At 42.2% G+C, this 18598-nt stretch overlaps 1 protein-coding gene across 1 annotated transcript in view; it reads left to right on the top strand.

Annotated features, from left to right (window-relative positions):
• tshz1 (teashirt zinc finger homeobox 1) overlaps positions 1–18105 on the top strand; it is a 33648-nt gene extending 15543 nt beyond the window's left edge. The window contains exon 3 of the mRNA XM_057354456.1: positions 13539–18105. Within this exon, the coding sequence (XP_057210439.1) occupies positions 13539–16900 (3362 nt within the window). The 3' untranslated portion in view covers positions 16901–18105. The remainder of the gene's footprint in view (positions 1–13538) is intronic.
• The last annotated feature ends 493 nt before the right edge of the window (positions 18106–18598 follow it).

Below are 18598 nucleotides of genomic sequence, written 5' to 3'. Positions count from 1 at the left end.
TAGAAATAAAAGTAGATGGCCTCTTGGCATTGTATGGTATTAGTATTAGTATTAGTATTAGTGACTGATATTAAGAATCACAAAATTTTACTTGCGTTGATTTTATTGAATGTTAAAATCTAGTTCAAGTGTGACTTTTCATTCAAAACATTCTTTAATAAAACAAATAAAACCTAAACGGCAAAAAGGTGCTTTTTTTGCTTTGTTGTTTACAGGTTGTTTTGTAGCTTTGATAACATGAATCAAAGTTTGAATGATAAGAACACACTAGGAAAAAATATTTTATATGTTGCACATCTTGCAACATCTTGCCTACAGGAGAAATCCTCTCTCAGCTGGTTGCTGATCTTTATTTCTTTAATTCTTCCCCCCACATTCCCCTCCCTCTCTTTTTCTTTTCTCTCTCACTTGCTCATTGTCCCTCCCTCTCTCTCTCTCTCTCTCTCTCACTCGCTCGCTCACTCCCTTTCCCTCTCTCAGTGGCAGAGCAGGCCTTTTCATTTGTCTTCATAAGCCTAATTTATTTTTGCAGCCAGATGTGGCCTGACAGGCATCAGTCAGTGGGGCTGCTGCCCCCCCCATCATTCTCAGGTCAGCAAAGCAGTCACGTCTCTCCATTTGACTGAGTCCCCCATCAACATTACACAAGATGGATGTGTCTTTAAAGGCCAGATTGATTGTGGATATCGGAGTTATGGCATCATTTATCATGGTGAATATTATTTAGGTGCAAGGAAAGAACAAGAGAGAAGATGTGGGGGACGGCGTATTGTTAGAGGGCAATTGCAAGGCTGTGAAAGTTTAATTGTGTGTGTGCAGGAGAGAGAGAGGTCGTTTGTTTCTGGAAGGTTTTGCGAGTTTTGCTATGCTTTCGCTTCTACCCTGGAATATCATGAATTGAGGGATGAGCTTTGCACTTTTTCTCTCTCTCTCTCTCTCTCTCTCTCTCTCTCTCTCTGTCTCTCTCTCTCTGTCTGTGTCTCTGATGTGTTGTTATTGATTGTGTGTGATGTGGGCCTCTGTGTGATTTAGTGCTCCTCTCCGGACCCTCCATACACTCTGCTCCCCTCTCAGCACACTTTCACGCCCGGCACAGAGGCACCTGGAAAAAAGAAAGAGGCTGCTGCTCTTTGTGTGGCTGCGTCCAGGGTCACAGGAATGTGTCTGTTCGGGACTCTTACCAGCGAATTTATCATTTTCTGTCCTTCAGCCTCTGTTTTTCAATGTGTCCAAGCGGAGGTGAGGTTTTTTTTTGATAAAGCAACATCTCAACACAGAAGTAGAGTAAAAAGTAGAGTCTTGAGGAGGGTGAGATGTTCTATAAGACACATAACTTTATTATTATGACCTTGTAGTTTGCACATGTGCTTTGATGCTGAGCCTTGGTGACGTGGATGACCATGGTTTAGATCTAGCTTGCAACATTGCTTAATCATTCATTATTAAAATGATCAAAACGTTAAAAAAAGTTTTTATGTTACTATTATAAGCATGTCGTTTTAGTATTTATAATTATTTATTCCAAACCATTTTACTACATTGGGTGTTATAATTATTGACCCCATTGACTACCATAGTAGGAAAAATTACTTTTTTTTTCTGTTTTGAAGAATGTAAGACAGCAAACCGTTCTGGGGCATTTTTTGACTACCGATGTAATTTTTCCCTACTATGGTAGTCAATGGGGTCCAAGATCTGTTTGGTTACAAGCGTTGCTCCAAATATCTTTCTCTATGTTCAACCAAACAAAGAAATGTATACAGGTTTGGAACAACTAGAGAGTGAATAATTTTTGGGTGAACTATCCTTTTAATTCTGGCAAGGCTGTTGTATTATGTATCTGACAACCTGTCCTAGTTTGTGTTTCAACACACAATAAATGCAGTGACAACATTACCCTCCCTAGCTGATGTCATCAAGCAGAACCCAACAGTTGCCCCTGAGCATATCAAGGTTAAACACCTCTCAACACCAACAGTCCCCTCTCAGACAGAGGCGTGAATCGAACAGATGACATCAGACACTTTATTTTGTAGTAGTTTTTGCAGACCAGATGCACACAGAGGGTAGACAGTAGAGAGACAAGCAGAGGCCTCTGTTTTATGGGACGACGTGTAGGGTTATTTATGACGCCCCAGTGTGGAGATGCTCTTTGGAGCGCAACCTGACACCCAGTTGTAACGGTCTGGTCTTCGGGGAGCTGCTAAAGTTTACAGCTGACCCCATCCCCTCCCCAAACCTTTACCGTCATCACAGATCATATTAAACAGGAAGTAAGGTATGATGTTTTTAATTCAGCGCTCCTACAGCATTACAGAATGTTGAAAGGATATGTGCAAGTGAAGGGGGGTCTGCCCTCATTTGACTGTATCCTTTAGGATTCCACAGTTTCAGCTTATGAATAAACAAATAAATGGATCTCCACCGCATGCCTGCTGCCCATATTTGTCTTTTGCATATGCAGGGCTTCCCGGTCAGGGAAGGGTCAGGATCTGGGACTGTGTGTGTTAGCTGAGGGGTGGGATGACGGCACTGGCACGTTTGATTGATGGTTAATTGTGCAACCAGACTCAGCTAGACTGAACTGGTGAGGTCACGGCCCAGAAGAGGAGGTGCTTTTTGTCCTCCTGCTCTCTTGTTTTTTCCTGTCGCTCTCAGTGACATGCACATCTCTGCCATTCTCTCTTTCGTTTTATTACTTACCTGCACCTTTCTTTAGATTTACTTTCTTTTCTTAGGTCACACACATTTGCTTCTTTCTTTCTTTCTTTCTTTCTTTCTTTCTTTCTTTCTTTCTTTCTTTCTTTCTTTCTTTCTTTCTTTCTTTCTTTCTTTCTTTCTTTCTTTCTTTCTTTCTTTCTTTCTTTCTTTCTTTCTTTCTTTCTTTCTTTCTTTCTTTCTTTGTTGTCTCGCTTCATTGAATTCTTCCTGTAGATTTTTTCGTGACTTATTTTCTGTTGTCGCATGTTGGTTGTGGCCATTCGTCACAAGCGTCCTCTTTCAAGAAACTTTTCGACAAAGCGCTCTCATCGCAATCACTTTTGTTATGCTTTAGACCTTAATCTACGATCTGCTATCAAGCCCTGTTTGTACTTTGCCGCATTCATATTTATCCTTCAGCGTTTGGAACTTATCACACTGAGCTATTGCGGGACGCTCTCGCTGCGCTCGCGGCCCACTTCGTAGCTGTTTTTCCTCAGATTCACTCCAGATTACATCACTAACAGCCCACCTCTCCCCAAACAGCTGCTTTTCAGTCAGAGATGTGATGGGAAGTCTTTGGCTCCTGATAAATACAACAACAAACACGGGTATCACATTCCTGCTAATAAAATAAAAATAATAATAAATAGTGCCACAAAATATTGTTAAATTTCACTAGCCAGATTCAAGACCACATCCAAAATAAGACGGAATGTGGCACTAAGCCATGTCACCCACTTAAAGTGTGTGTTTTTAATGTGTTTGGTGTTGACGTGCGAGGCCTTTGAGAAGTAAAGTTTTGTTTTGCATCCAAAGCAGACAGGTGTGGGGGGGAGTATGATGAAGACAACGTCATGTCGATGACGGTTGCCTGGCGTTAGTGCTGCAGGCTCTACTGTTTTTCATCGCTTCTCATTCAGAACCGTCTGATTTATGGTAATTATCCATCTTTTAGGATCATCTATCAACTGGTAGTTGCTAGGCAATGGAAGCAGCTGCTGTGTGTGTGTTTGGTGCGTTTTTTTGTCAGGTACTCGGCTCAGGTGATGGCCTAGTGGAAAGACTGTGTTCTGGGATTTCAAGAGACAAAAAAACAATTCCTTTCCTCATCCTCGTTCTCCAGCTCTCCGATTTCTTCGTATTTCCCTCCACATGGGGGTTCTCTGTCTGTTTTGACATTGTTGTGTCTCTTAGCTCAGAGCTGGATGGTGTGTTATCTGTATCTCGGTCAGGGAAGGCATAGATGACGCTGTGGAAGCGTGTTTGGGCTCCGGGTTTACCTCGGGATTAAGAAGCGCCGCGATTGACTGAACGAGCACTTTTTCACCCCGCCACCCAACAGCTGAAACAGCGGTTCCCCCGTAAAGGGCCAGATGGGAAAGAGACTGCAGTGCTTAGGATATATAATGGCCATTGTCTCACGGCTGGGCTGCTCCTCTATGGCAACGGCGAAAGGTGATTTATTGACTGCGCCTGACGACATGACGGCCCGCCAACCGCTTCGACCAAACCTGGATGGAGCGAGCGTGCGATAGAGAGAAAATAGCGTAAAGAAAAAGAAAAATAATGCAATGCTGGAGCTAGCTGTGGGAGATAGAAGATAAACAAACAGTATGAAATATTTGTGTTTATTTTACAACCGAGGAGATTATTAAAGACAGCTGCGGGGATGGCTTGAAAAGGACTTATTGAAGTCTGTATCGATCGCAACGCACATTCTCTTTACCTCTCGTCAGACACCAGGATACAACAGAACTGTTTTCTGAACTGTTGATTCCTATCGCAGCTCTCAATATGTCCTGCTTATCAAAACCATGACGAAGCATGACAATAAATTGGCAATAAACGTCTGTTTACAAACATGTATTTAATTGACCTTAAAATGTAATTAATTTCCAAGCCATTCAAATATTTGATTTGATATCTTCAGCGCATTGCGACTAATGGGCGAGCATTTCAGATGCGTGCCGCACGCAAACACTCTATCAACAACGCTAATTACAAGAAGGTAATTATTTGTGGAAGTATTCAGGTGAAGATTGAGGCACCTTCAATTACTCAGCAATCACGAGTGCTGTTTAATTAGCTAACATGCACTCGTTTAGCCTTTCCTTGTTTACCCGGCTCGCTGTGATTCGCCGTGTGGAAGCTCTCGCAATAACAACATGCTGCACAGCTGCTTCAGTCAGCCTGGAAACACTTTATTGCTTTACTTCCTGACAAATGTCCAGTAATACAGGCTCTTTTGTTTCGACTGAAGATTTTTCATTTGATTCGCATATTTTGTAGTTTAGAAATGGGTGGTTGACAGGAATGCTTGTGGGAAGTTGACTTTTTGTGTGGTGTGTCATGCTAGACTCCATCTAGAACTATTTTGAACAGCATTTTGTCAATATTATGCATACTTGGTTTGTGACCTTATAGTAATTGAGAAGCATGCCGTATTTGTACCTTTAAAATCTTTTACACTACACACTGAATTAGTGACAAAAAGATTATTTTTTTATCATATTATAATATTAATATTTAAGTTTTTAGTATAAAATTGCATAAGAGAGATTTATCTTCATTATTTTCTTTGTATATATTTTTGCTCTCACCGTAGGGCAAATTTACAACGTATTTATAAACTACCCATTTATATATCTGTGTGTGTGTGTGTGTATTTGTGTGTCTGTGTGAATATATATTTTTTCTTTCTTTTTTCTTATTTTTTTTCCATCTACTGTTTAAATCCATGCTATATTTAGACAGCTAAGCGACAATTGCAACGCAGTTATGCTTCCGCTCCTTAAAATACATCCAACCTCACCATACTCTTTGAAAGTGGATTATCTAAGTAAAGTAAATTGCTGTTAATAATCCGTTAATTGAGCCCGTTCATTATTCAGCAAGCATTTCGATACCGTGTTCTGCAGTCTTGGGGGACGATGGGAGACGAACGTCTTGTTGTGGTTTCACACGGGCACGAGACCTACATTTACTGGCTGCTCTAGATGAGGACGTAACGACGGGTAAAGGAGACAGACGCCGTCTCTCTCCTCCGGTGTTGCTGTCACCTCTGCTTTGCTCTTCCCTCCCTATTGTTTGAAGCTAATGTAAAACGCACTGTCTATATGACCCATTTTAGCAGCCCATTAGCATAATTTGGCTGTCGCATGGCCACCGAGTTAATGTACTTGCAAATGACAGGGAAAGTGTGTTATACGACCTTAGGGTTTTTAAAAATTAAATGACAAAGTAGGCCGCACTTTGCATAAGTATGGACTTGACATTGGAGTGTGTGTGTGTTTTTGAGTGAGTGATATTGCAGTGTGTTAGTGTAAGGTGAGATAAAAGCATTGACACTAGTGCATTTTCGTTCTTTCATCTACTTGGTCATTACTGATTTTTAACGTTTTTGAAAGAGATACAGCAAGCATTCGTCAAATTTGGTTATATGATATTTTATATGGCTTATGAACCTGGGGAAAGATGCACATAAATACGCCCGATATATTATTATATTTATATTCTTTTAAAATATAAGAAATGAATTTTTCTGTTTAATTAATCACCAGGGAGTCTCTAATTCAGGGATGAATCTAATTCATGATTGATAACTTGAGTTTTTATTATAAGTCCGCATTATATCATTCACTGTCCAATAACTATTTGTTCTTCTCTCCGACTGTCTTTTTGATGTAAATCTCTAGATTTTATGCAGCGGTCCTAGTTACACACCTCCATCTATACTCGTCCGGAAGTATCTAAAGCGAAAAGATGAATTTGGAGTGAAGAATGGAATGCCACACCAGTTCTTTAGGGGCCTGGAGCTATTCTGCCATATGGTGGCCTATTCCACACGGAGGATGGTGGGGAGGGGAAGCTGGGCCAGCTTTTTACAAGAGATGCTTAAAGAGGCAAAGCAGATATTAATTCAGAGAGTCTACTCCAGAGTGTCCGCAGGAGCACCCATCACTGTCAGCGGATACGGCGAGGTGGGCAGGGTCCGTGTAAAACGCCCGTCTGCACTTCAAAGCCTTCTTTTGTTTAGTCTGTAATAAAGTTAGATGTGTCTCGCAGAGAAAGGGATGAAAAAAGCCTGGAGACGGAGCACAAAGAAAGTCCTCAGAGAGGACGATTGTGTGCGAGATGGTGAAAAATGTGACTTTCTCTTCTCGTAGGTTCACATTGGGCCAGAGAGAGAGAGCGAGGGAGAGGGGTCAGATTTACAAGCCGAACCCCCCTTACAAATCTGTCCATCTCCGCAGTGGCCTCATTACTTTGAACAGCAGCCATCAATCAGTGTGCGTCCACAGAATGGAAACGGCGATCATTATTCGGCGCTCAAAATAAATACGATGACACAAGAAAGCGTAAAAAGAAAAACGTTACAAACAGGTTATGAGAAAAACTCACCCGGGAAACAGTCACACATCGCTATACCTACACAACATGTTTGTTCCAAAATCTTGCGAGCTTCCTACAGAAACAGCTTTGTAGGTGCAATTCTGGTTTGGTGGCTGTTCCTTAAAGGTGGGCAACTTAATTATCGTGGCTCTCCTTCCGAAACATCAGATGTCCAAATTCACTGTTTTTCAGGAAATCAAAAAACACCTTACTTTTTAAACGATGTGTCATTGGTGTTTTATTGGCTAGATATTTACAAAACCCAGTGACTACCAAAGGATGGCTAATAATAAAAGTGGCAAAAAAATACAAATCACGAAATATGGAGATATTGACATTTCAGAAGGACAGCAGCCTTATGCTGCCTTTAAAGTTACCTTGTCATGTTCTAGCCAAATTCCAAATCTTTATTAAATGTATCCTTAATTTAAAAAAAAATGTGTAAACATTTTCGTTTGTAAAAGTGTTTATTAAAATAGTTAATTGTTATAAAATATTTTGCCCATAGTGTTTATCCATAGCGTACTAAATCACACAAGGTTCACGGTCCCTTATGAGGTTCCATGACAATGTTCCAGGCAGCTCACTAGGTTTGGAACAGAGACGCTGTCTGTGTCGGTTTACTTTGGTAAACTGTTTTTTACGCCAAGTAGTTGTAATATGTTGTATGTAATACACACTATACAGTCATTTCTGGAAGCAGCCCATTTCACCGTGGCACATTCGCCATTGGCAGTTCCGCAGACAGTCCTGGCAGATTGCAGCAGGCCATAAGTGGACCGGGGCAGACAGCATCGTGCTACCAAAGCCTTGTTTTAACTGCCCTGGAAGAGAGAGGGGGAGAGAGAGAGATTGCTGCATTCTCACTGACATGCAGAGCATTACCATAATTGGCTTTTCTACATGATAGGACAGAGGAAATAATAATGTCATTTTATTTACAGCCTTCAGTGTCCTACCTCCCCCCTCTCCCCTTCTCTCTCCATCTCCCTTCCTGTCTGCCTTCAGCGTGCTTGCGTAGGTCAAAAGACATGGTTTGATCAGCCCTGTCCAAAGGCATCAAAGTTGAGTGGCATGTAATGGAGACCCAGTGACAAACCACATCGGCCGGCCAAATAAGACTTGCCAGTTTTCCCATTAAAATGTCGGGTAAACGGCACGGCTTTCCCCTGCACACTCCAAAACCACTCTGACCGGCTAAATCAGCAGGCTGAGGGAAGGCAGAATTGGACATTAGTAGTGCAAATGACTGTAGTGATTGCCCGCTCTCCTCTTCAATAAAATAAATAAATAAAAGGAAGGAGGCGGGGGAGAGGAGCAATGACAGTCGAGGCAGGAGAGGCCGTCGGCATCTGCGATCTGTCCGTGAGCATTCTCTTCTCGTTCCTCTTTGAGTTTGGACACTTAGGCCTGACGTTTCTCAAACGGACCAGATGCACCGATCAGACGGACCTGGTTTTGTCCAGGGGATCTTTTGGGAAGGTTGGGAATGTGTGTGAATGTGGTTGACGGGATATTCCTTTCTTTATTATTTGGGTTATATGCATTTTTTTGTTAGACTTATATTTTAAGTATATAGACCATTTAGCAAGACATGAACAACACTGTTTCAGTTTTAAATACTTCACAGGTGTAAAAACAAAATGGAACTAATAGAACCTTTAGAATTGAATAGAACTGTTAAAAATGTCTTTAAGACAAAATTTTATTTGTGGGGAAAACAAAAATAAATGAAACGGGAAGTGCACGGCCAGTGTTGTTTATTAATAATAACACTAAAAATATATTCTGGAAGATCTATTTTTACAGGGATCAACGATCATACAATGATACAAACATAGTGGTCATGGAATTAGTATAAATGTATTTCTCTTTCTAGCTTTCTCTGCTCTAAAACATTATATTGTTTATCTGCATATTTTATTTTTTATTGTTTAGCTTGAATAAAGTTAAGCGTACAAGCCACAGTGATGTGTGACAGATTCATTTGAATCATTTGAAGTTCACAAATCGGTCTGCGTGATTCTTTTGCCAATCTGAATTTGAATATTTTTTAACTCTTATCAATAACAATGATTTCCAAGGTCATAAATAAATGATTACATTTTAGATTGCATTACAAGTCAAAAACTGTAGGAACCCTTCTTTGAGAAACCAGACTATAGAGTCAAGCCTAGGTAATTCTAGCCTATGCTGTTTGTTGGGCAACCGTATGCGAATATCAACGCTCGAGTGCTCGTATGTGGGCGGTGTTTCTAAGTGTTGGCACCGGCTATGTTTGTGTGTGTGGTGTCATGAGTCCATAGCAAGAAGGTCCACTCTGCGGCTGATCTTTGTTGGCTGAGACTGTGAGCTCTTCTCGTGTGTGTATGTGTGTGTCCGGCTCATGTCCCGTTGCTGTGTCACCTGTCTAAACTCGGTGAGATCTCCGCAGCCACAGTGACAGCTCCACTCTGGACACAGATGGCCACGCTCACCCGCGCAACACACACACAGACACTGACACACACCTCTCACATCTCGCACGCTGCATACATGCACACAACCACAAGGCCTCTGTGCTCTGCCTGATCGCTTTAGATGTTGCCGGGCGCTCGGGAACATACACACCTTTGTTCCATCTGTCCGTGCTGGTGTGTTTAAAAGAACACCCATAAACACACACACACACTTTGTTCTCTTACTAACAAACTTTATTTTTAACTTTGAAACCAGACCTAACCGGTTTGGGTTATGATAGTTGCCAATTTTTTAATATTATGTTTCATTGTGTTTTAGCTCATAAGATCAACTGGTCATCCTGTTTGTGTTTGTGTTTTTGTTGTTCTTGTAGGCATACCAGGTTCAGAATTGCCCAAGTGCATCTTGATACTTCTGCCTTATGTTCCATTCGGTTGCACTCTGTCCAGCTGTTTTTGAATGCAAGAATGTATATTTTATAAAAGCCCGTCCCCAGTTGACTAGTTGTATGGCACCCCGCAGATTTAGTTTTTTTTATATGTAGTCTTGCATGTCCCCAGTTCCCAACGCTTCACAAACATCCCCACTCTGTGAATCAAGCTCCTCGTGCCTTTCTCGTCCCTCGCTGTAAAAAGATGCTTTTGATGCAGCTATTGATTCTCTTAATTGTGCGCATTCTTAACAACTTATCTTTGCACTTTTCTCCCGACAATACAATGCAGTCTTATTTTTGACTGACAAACACAACAAGCCCCTCCCCCCCTCCAATCTCCTCTTAATCCGGCTCTCATTGTTCGGCGTGATGTTAAAAGCAGGCCTCCGATAAGAGATGTCAGCAGTCAAACTTCTGATTGGGTTATTAAGTGTGAGCTGTCGTTGCCGTCGTCTGGCGCCGCTTTCTTTTTTCTTTCTTTTTTGACGCAGATGGCAAAAAATTGCCAAGTCTGGTTTGACGTCTTGATGCGAGGACAGTGACATGCCAACGCGCATGCCTGTCAGATGCCACGCGGTGTCAGGGCCTGAGGAGACGCGCTCGATTTAGTGTCAGGTTCTGCCCATCTCTTTGCAGAAAAAGCCCTCTTTTGCTCTCTTCCACCCCCCCCCCCATTTCACTTTTTCGTCTCTCTCTCTCTCTCTTTGGCCATCCATCCACTTCTCTATCACTCTCTGTAATTATAGCAGAGATGAAAAACTTCTCTCTTTGTTTTAACGTGATAAGATGTCTTAAATGCCGCAGTGACTTGAGGGAATTATCAGGGCTTCAATCCACTGAACCGTGTTGCGGCTTGAATTTCTTTTAAAGCGATATTTGGATAAGTGATTTATTTGACAGTTTGTAATGTTTATTTCACCAAATCCTTTTCGCTTTATACCGCCTACTTGATTTCTCCGAGGAATTGACGGATTGAAATCCGTCTCGGAGCTCAAGGCTCGGATCCTTTTAAGAATATCCAAGCGCGCATGCAAATAACGCGAACGTCGCAGCTGTTCGCGCCCCTACGGCTTCCTCCGTGCGGCAGTAAATGGCACCTTACAAACATCAGGTACGGAGTCCGTTCCGATTACGTGTGCTCAGCTGCACGCCATTTGAAGCTGACAGCACATCTGCTTCAACCACTGAGACGGATCCTGGCATCTCGGACAGACATCTCCTGGTGGCTCGCTGAGATAAAGGAACGACTCTTCAAGCGCTCGACTGTTTCTCTAGTCTCCGCTCCCTCCGTCTCCACATCTTCTCCTTTTTTTTTCCTGCTCTGTCTCTTTCTATTGCCTTCAAAGTAGTGCTGGCTCATGTTGTTGGCTTTTCTTTTTGTGTTCTCCTCAAAATGGCTGATGGTAACAATGCCGTTCGCGCAAAGCGAACATGAGGCTTTTTTATTGCCGGACATGCTGTGAAAACGCACGTAGGCACACAAGCGCACTAAAAAGAGGTACTTTGATGTCGTTCGATGACGGGGAGCTCATTTCTGTTTATCTCCCGCTGTAGATCGAAAGCAGCTTGATGAAACAGGAATTTAATCCTACCGTTCCTCATTAAGCACTTGGTCTTATGGACCTTTATTCTCTATTCATTAAGCGAATTAAACGAGAAGCATTCTCTCTCTCTCTCTCTCTCTCTCTCTCTCTCTCTCTCTCTCTCTCTCTCTCTCTCTCTCTCTCTCTCTCTCTCTCTCTCTTTCTCTCTCCCCTCTTCTCTCCCTCTCTCTCTCTCTCTCTTCTCTCTCTCCCTCTCTCTCCCTCTCTCCCTTTTTGTCTCGCAGCTGCGGGTGCAGACAGTGGGCTATCACTCGGTTTCTGTCATAGCTCTGTCGAAACACAATAGAGTGAAGGAGCTTTTTGTGGTGGAAACATGAAACCTTACATTTGTGAACATCATTGCTCTGTTCCTTTTCCCTCATGTAATACATCTGACAGTACATCTTATTACCGCACATTTAGAAGAGGAAAATAAGCATTTTCTGGTGCGTGGCATAGGCAACATTTCAGTATCCTCTCTTTACCCCGAGAAATAATGTGCACTTAGCAGTAATGCGCAGCAGTGCCAGCTTTATTTGCACAAATAAGCACGAATGTGTGTTGCTGTGGTGAGAAGGTGGCCTTGATGCTGTTTTTGCTAAAGAAAATCAATGCGTTAACTGGTTCTTACGAACCTTATGCTCGAGACTTTTTTGGTTAAAATATAGACAGGGAAGGAAGACATTGATGGCAATATTTAGAGAGCAGATATTATTGTACTGAGATTTATATAAAGCATTTTAAAGTCAACATGACATTTTTGGCACATTATGTATGATTCATCAGTGAATGTAATTATATTATTCAAATTTGCATCAACAAATTTGTATGTAGATTTGAAGAATGGCACACAAGCCATTTCTAGTATTCAGACAAACAGGCACGGCTAATAGGCTGTCAATATTCTTAGTGACCGGATAACTGGAAGGGTTTCCATATTTCTGTTTATATATCCCCTTGTCTTTATTTTTGATCTTCCCTATCCATCTTTCCCTGTGACTGTGCGCGCTCTTGACTCTCGGAGAGTTAGTACAGCATGGACCATGACAACATGACATGCCATTTCCACTTGCATTTTAGCATCGCTCGCTGCGAGAACTTCCATCGCTTCTGCCAACAGCATTGAGGCAAGCTGCACCCCGCGCTGCATCCCTGGCAATAACTCAGAAGCAATCTCACACTCAGAGGAGTCTAGCTTGGCTAGTGAAAGGGAGAGCTGGATCAATGTCACACACAGCCTGTGCCCTCTAACTACAGTGAAAAGGAGGACGAGAAAGAGAGTAGTCAATATGGTGCTCGTAGTTGGAGTTCATGTTTTGTGAGCGACTGTGCTGTTGAGAAATAACAGTGGATTTGTACTGGGATGGGTGGTTTTTTAATTAATTTAGGTGTATGAAGTGTAGCATTATCGGTATATTTTCTTTTATTTATTTTTGATACATTTTTTGAACTGATGCTTTTTGCGATCATTATATCTGTAATTTTGCATGACACTTTTGATGGCAATTTATTTACAGTTCCACTCTCCTATTCCCATATTTTAAATAGCATTACTCGTTTCTTTTCTGTGCGTCCTTAAAGTTCACCTGTTTTTTGTGCTTTAGAGGACTGGTTTTCAAAGGACTCTGCTGTGCCCTTTTTACCCTTGCTGAGCTGTTACACTGAATAGCTTTGTTAGTCTCAGCACTGAAGGGTGCTATCTATCATAGTCAAGATATGGATGTTTGCCACTTTATAATTGCAAACCTGCGTCCTCTGCCAGGACTATTGACAAAAATCTCTTTAGAATCATTATGTACGCATGCACACACACACATGCACTGATGCTTTTCCCCCCACACCTAATGCTTTTAAAGTAACGTCACAATGTAGAAGTGCCTTTACATATTCAACAATTCATGTTAAAGTTGCACATTTTGAGATGGTTTTGTCTCATCATATCTTTTCCTTCTGCTTTGTTTTTTCAGCCTACGTGCCAGAGGACGAGCTTAAGGCAGCTAAGATCGATGAGGAGCATCTGCAGGACGACGGCCTCTCCTTAGATGGTCAGGATGCAGAGTACCTGTGCAATGAAGACGACGACGGACACGAACAGCTGAGCTACCAGAATTCGCCGCTCAGCAATGGCACCAACCCAGACGCCGGGTATGGCTCGCCCCTCAGCGACACCAGCGATCACCTGGCTGACTTCAAAAGCACGTCCTCCAAAGAGGGCCAGGATAAAGAGGAGGTCGAAGACATGGAGACAGATGCAGGACTGTCACTGCAGGACAGCCTGGCACAGATGAAAGCCGTCTATGCAAACCTGATTTCTGATGCTTCCTGGTCAAGTATCACGAGAGACATTTTGAAAAGCAAGCAGGTTAGTGCTAGCAGTACCAACAGTACCGCGAGCAGCCACAAGGGGAACAACAGCGTTGTGAGCAGCCACATGAGCAACATTGCAAGCAGCGGGGCTAGCAGCAGCAGCAATGCTAGCGCCAGCACCAAGACAAATGCAGCACCAAGCAGCAATTCTACTAAAGCCGCCAACAATGCTAACCACGGAAACATCAATGGTGCTAATAGTGGGGGCGTTGCATATGACTGGCACCAAGCAGCACTTGCGAAAACCTTGCAGCATACTCCTTACCACCTAATGCCTGAACCAAGTCTCTTTAGCACAGTGCAGCTGTACCGGCAAAACAATAAGCTGTATGGGCCTGTATTCACAGGTGCCAGCAAGTTCAGATGTAAGGACTGTAGTGCAGCCTACGACACACTAGTAGGTCTCACGGTTCACATGAATGAAACAGGTCATTACCGTGATGACAACAAGGACAAAGAGGATGACAAGGGCAAAAAATGGTCCAAGCCAAGGAAGCGATCCTTAATGGAGATGGAGGGCAAAGAAGATGCTCAGAAAGTTCTGAAATGCATGTATTGTGGCCACTCGTTTGAATCACTGCAGGACTTGAGTGTCCACATGATCAAAACTAAACACTACCAGAAAGTGCCTCTCAAAGAACCAATGCCAGCTCTTGCCTCCAAGCTGGTGCCCTCCACCAAAAAGCGAGCGTTCCAAGACCTGATGTCTCCATGTTCACCTGAGTCCATCTCCAGCACCCCTGGTATTCCATTGGCAGAGTCCGCATCCACCAAAGATCAGAAGATTTCCAACCCATATGTCACCGCTAACAACCGCTACGGTTACCAAAATGGTGCGAGTTATACCTGGCAGTTCGAGGCACGAAAAGCTCAAATTCTCAAGTGTATGGAGTGTGGGAGTTCCCATGACACCTTGCAGCAGTTAACAGCCCATATGATGGTGACCGGTCATTTTCTCAAAGTCACAAATTCTGCCTCTAAAAAGGGAAAGCAATTAGTGTTTGACCCTGTGGTGGAAGAAAAATTTCAATCCATTCCTCTTCCACCCACAACAACACGTCTGCCACCCCCCACTATTAAATCGCAACCAGAATCACCAATACACCCTTCTGTCATGGATGAAAGGAAGGAGGTAGAAGAAGAAAGAATGGAGGAAAGTGAAGAGAAGAAAATAAAGCAAGAGAAAGAAGATCCTTCTGAGAGGGCGGAAAAGACAGGGAAAACTAGCCATTACAAATATCTAAGAGAGGAAGACCTTGAGGAGACTCCTAAAGGTGGTCTAGATATTCTCAAGTCATTAGAAAATACTGTTTCAAGTGCAATCAGTAAGGCTCAGACAGGTACACCCACTTGGGGTGGATATCCCAGCATTCATGCTGCTTACCAGCTTCAAGGGTCACTAAAAACATCTCTACCTGCTGTTCAGAGTGTTCAGATGCAACCAACATTCAATGCCAGCAACTTGAAATCTTTCACCTCGGACTCCAATGCTCTGATCCATTCTCCAAGCAGCCCATCTCCACCTCCAAACCATAAAAGCAATGTGCTAGCCATGGAAGAGTTGGTAGAGAAAGTGACAGGCAAAATAACTTCCAAGAAAGACAGGGATGAAAAGTCTACAGAACGTGGTTCCAAACATATGCCTGCTGAATCACCTTCCCCTGTCCTTAAAGACAAAAAGGACTTGCCGAGACCAGATGATCTTAGCAAGCCAACAAAGAATGGCACAGTGGATAAAGAGTTGGAGCATGTTCCTCATCGGGAAGGGGAATACAAGGAAAGACATGCAGATAATCCTGTTAAGAATGGAACGGAAGTCAGCAATGGTTGTGGGAATTTTGGAATTATCACTGACCACTCACCAGATCAGCCTTTAGTCAACCCCCTCAGTGCATTGCAGTCCATTATGAACACTCATTTGGGAAAGGCCTCTAAAACTGTCAGTCCACTTCTAGACCCTTTAGCAATGCTTTACAAGATCAGCAACAACATGATGGAAAAACCCATGTACAATCCAGCTCAGGTCAAGCAAAGTGAGCCTATCAACAGATATTACGACAATGACGACGACCAGCCAATGGACTTGACAAAGTCCAAAAGTTCCAACGGGCCCACAAATAATTGCTCTTCTACCGTTATCAACAACAGCAGCAGCATCACAAACAGTTCCCGACCCATCTTATCCACTTTGTCCGAATCAGTCTCATCTCCTCTTCGAGAGAATGCGTTAATGGACATCTCAGACATGGTGAAGAACCTCACAGGTCGTCTGACGCCAAAGTCATCGACACCCTCCTCCATATCTGAAAAGTCGGATGGGGATGGTTGTGCTTTTGAGGATGGCTTTGAGGATCTTTCTCCTGTTCAGAAGAGGAAAGGCAGGCAGTCAAACTGGAACCCTCAGCATCTGTTGATCCTTCAGGCTCAGTTTGCATCCAGTCTTCGAGAAACCCCTGACGGAAAGTATATCATAACAGACCTTGGTCCTCAGGAGCGTGTACATATTTGTAAGTTTACAGGTCTCTCCATGACCACCATCTCCCACTGGTTGGCAAACGTCAAGTACCAACTCAGGCGGACAGGTGGAACCAAGTTTCTGAAGAACATAGACTCGGGCCAGCCACTGTTCCTGTGTGGTGATTGTGCCTCCCAGTTTAGAACTCCCTCCTCGTACATAAACCACTTAGAAAGCCACTTGGGCTTCAGCTTGAAGGACCTCTCCAAGTTATCAATAGACCTCATAAGAGACCAGCAGGCCGTCACGAAAATGATCACAGACAAGACTTTCAGTGCCCTCGGCTTGACTGAGGATGACTCAAATTCCATTTTTCAGTGTAAACTGTGCAATAGGACTTTTGTCAGCAAGCATGCAGTGAAACTGCACCTCAGCAAAACGCATGGAAAGTCACCGGAGGACCACCTGATCTTTGTTACCGAGCTGGAAAAGTTGGAAAAAGCTTAAGAAAAGCAGGCTGGTGGCAGTGAAGTGACTGGATCGAGAATCATTGCACTACATCACTGTACTGCACTGCGCCTGAACTGAGCCTCAGTCCAACTTGCGTTGTACAACTGCCTGAATGGACCATGATCTGTTTCGATTTTTTTCCTCGTTGTTTTTCAGTCTCATGATTTCTATCTCTTGCTTTGTATTGTATTTATCTGATATGTGTCGGTTATGTGCATGTTTTTTTTCCTTTCATCTTTTCAGTGACTTCATATTCAAACAGAATTTACAGTTTGTACTCTGTTGAATTGGGAATGAAACAAACATGGTATCCATGGGCATGGTCTAAAACGAAATGGCAAAAGAACTTCTGAATAGAATGAATTGCGTTGAACACTTAATATACCTTAAAAAAATTAATTAAAGCACTCTGTAGTGTTGAATGTTATAAGAATATGTATAAAAAAGATGGGCCTATTTCGTTCATTGAACTCAGAATTTCACATATTGGCTTGACATAAATCAAACTCTGCAACCCTTTTGAAGTGAAAACAATGCATCAGATTTTGTTGAGTCTTCTAAACCTTGAAGGATAATGAAGATTTTGACTGGCTGCCTATGATTACACACTCTTTGGTTTTTCAAAGGCATTTCTTTGTTTTTAATTATCATTGTTTTTTTGTTGTTGTTGTTGAGTATCATTTTATACAGTAGCAATTTGAAACGTATGCTTTGGTACCACTGTTTCTCTTTCTATGGTTTCACTTTCAACCTGTAAAGACTTAATTGAAATCTTATATACAGCACATAAATTTAAATGATCAGCTAAGATGTGTAAATTTCCATCATCATATCTTGACAATTGCCGCAGCTCTACATTGTTTGTATGGTGTGCATTCTTTTATATTGTCATTTTATATATAGTAAACAAAAAGGAAATAATATGTACAGAGATGTATATGCAGTATATGTGCTGTAGAACCACAATTCATCCTTTAGTTTCCAACGAACTAAGTTCTCTGATGTGGTGAATACGAACTGACTGAAGGAAGTTGCATCTATGTCGATGCATGTCGTGCGAGATGGAACCAAGCAATGCAAAACATGAAATACTGTACATTTCAATGTTTTATCATGCCATTGTGAAAAGTCCCATTAATTCCCTAATTAAAAAAGGAAAAAATGTTTTTGTCCCTTAATTGTAAAATAAAACCTAAAGCATTTCTTGATTTATGTTGTTCTCCGCTTGTTTCTTTAATGTGCATTCTCTTTAATCAATTGTTGAAAAAATATTTTTCAGAATTTTGCACTTGCATTGAACACAGTTTAAATTACTCAAAAATGATTTTAGCTTCACAAAACATCTGAATTAAATTATTCTGATGCGCATTTTAACTCTACCATTTGTACAGTTGTTAGTTCACACTTGTCTCAAAAAAAAGTCCAAACTCCAACCATTGTTGGGGCAAAGTGAAGATGACATCCACAACCCAACTTTAGTATGTTTGAAATGTTGCTGTTTGTTGTGGCAGTGGGAACCAGCCTTTAGACTTTCACTGCAGCTTTACCTTTTCACTGTTGTATGTAAATGAGAGAATACGTTTCCAGACACAAAACCTGCTGGTAAACAGGGAGCGCTCACTTGCGGTAGCCAAAACCGAATAAGAACTTGTGGATTTAACGCTTTTCCATAAAGCCTGTATATCTGGCTTCTCA

This window comes from Triplophysa rosa, linkage group LG16 (assembly GCF_024868665.1).
Source record: "Triplophysa rosa linkage group LG16, Trosa_1v2, whole genome shotgun sequence".
In the NCBI taxonomy this organism is placed as follows: Eukaryota; Metazoa; Chordata; class Actinopteri; order Cypriniformes; family Nemacheilidae; genus Triplophysa; species Triplophysa rosa.
Note: the sequence above shows the minus strand (reverse complement) of the source record. Positions and strands in the feature narration are given on the sequence as shown.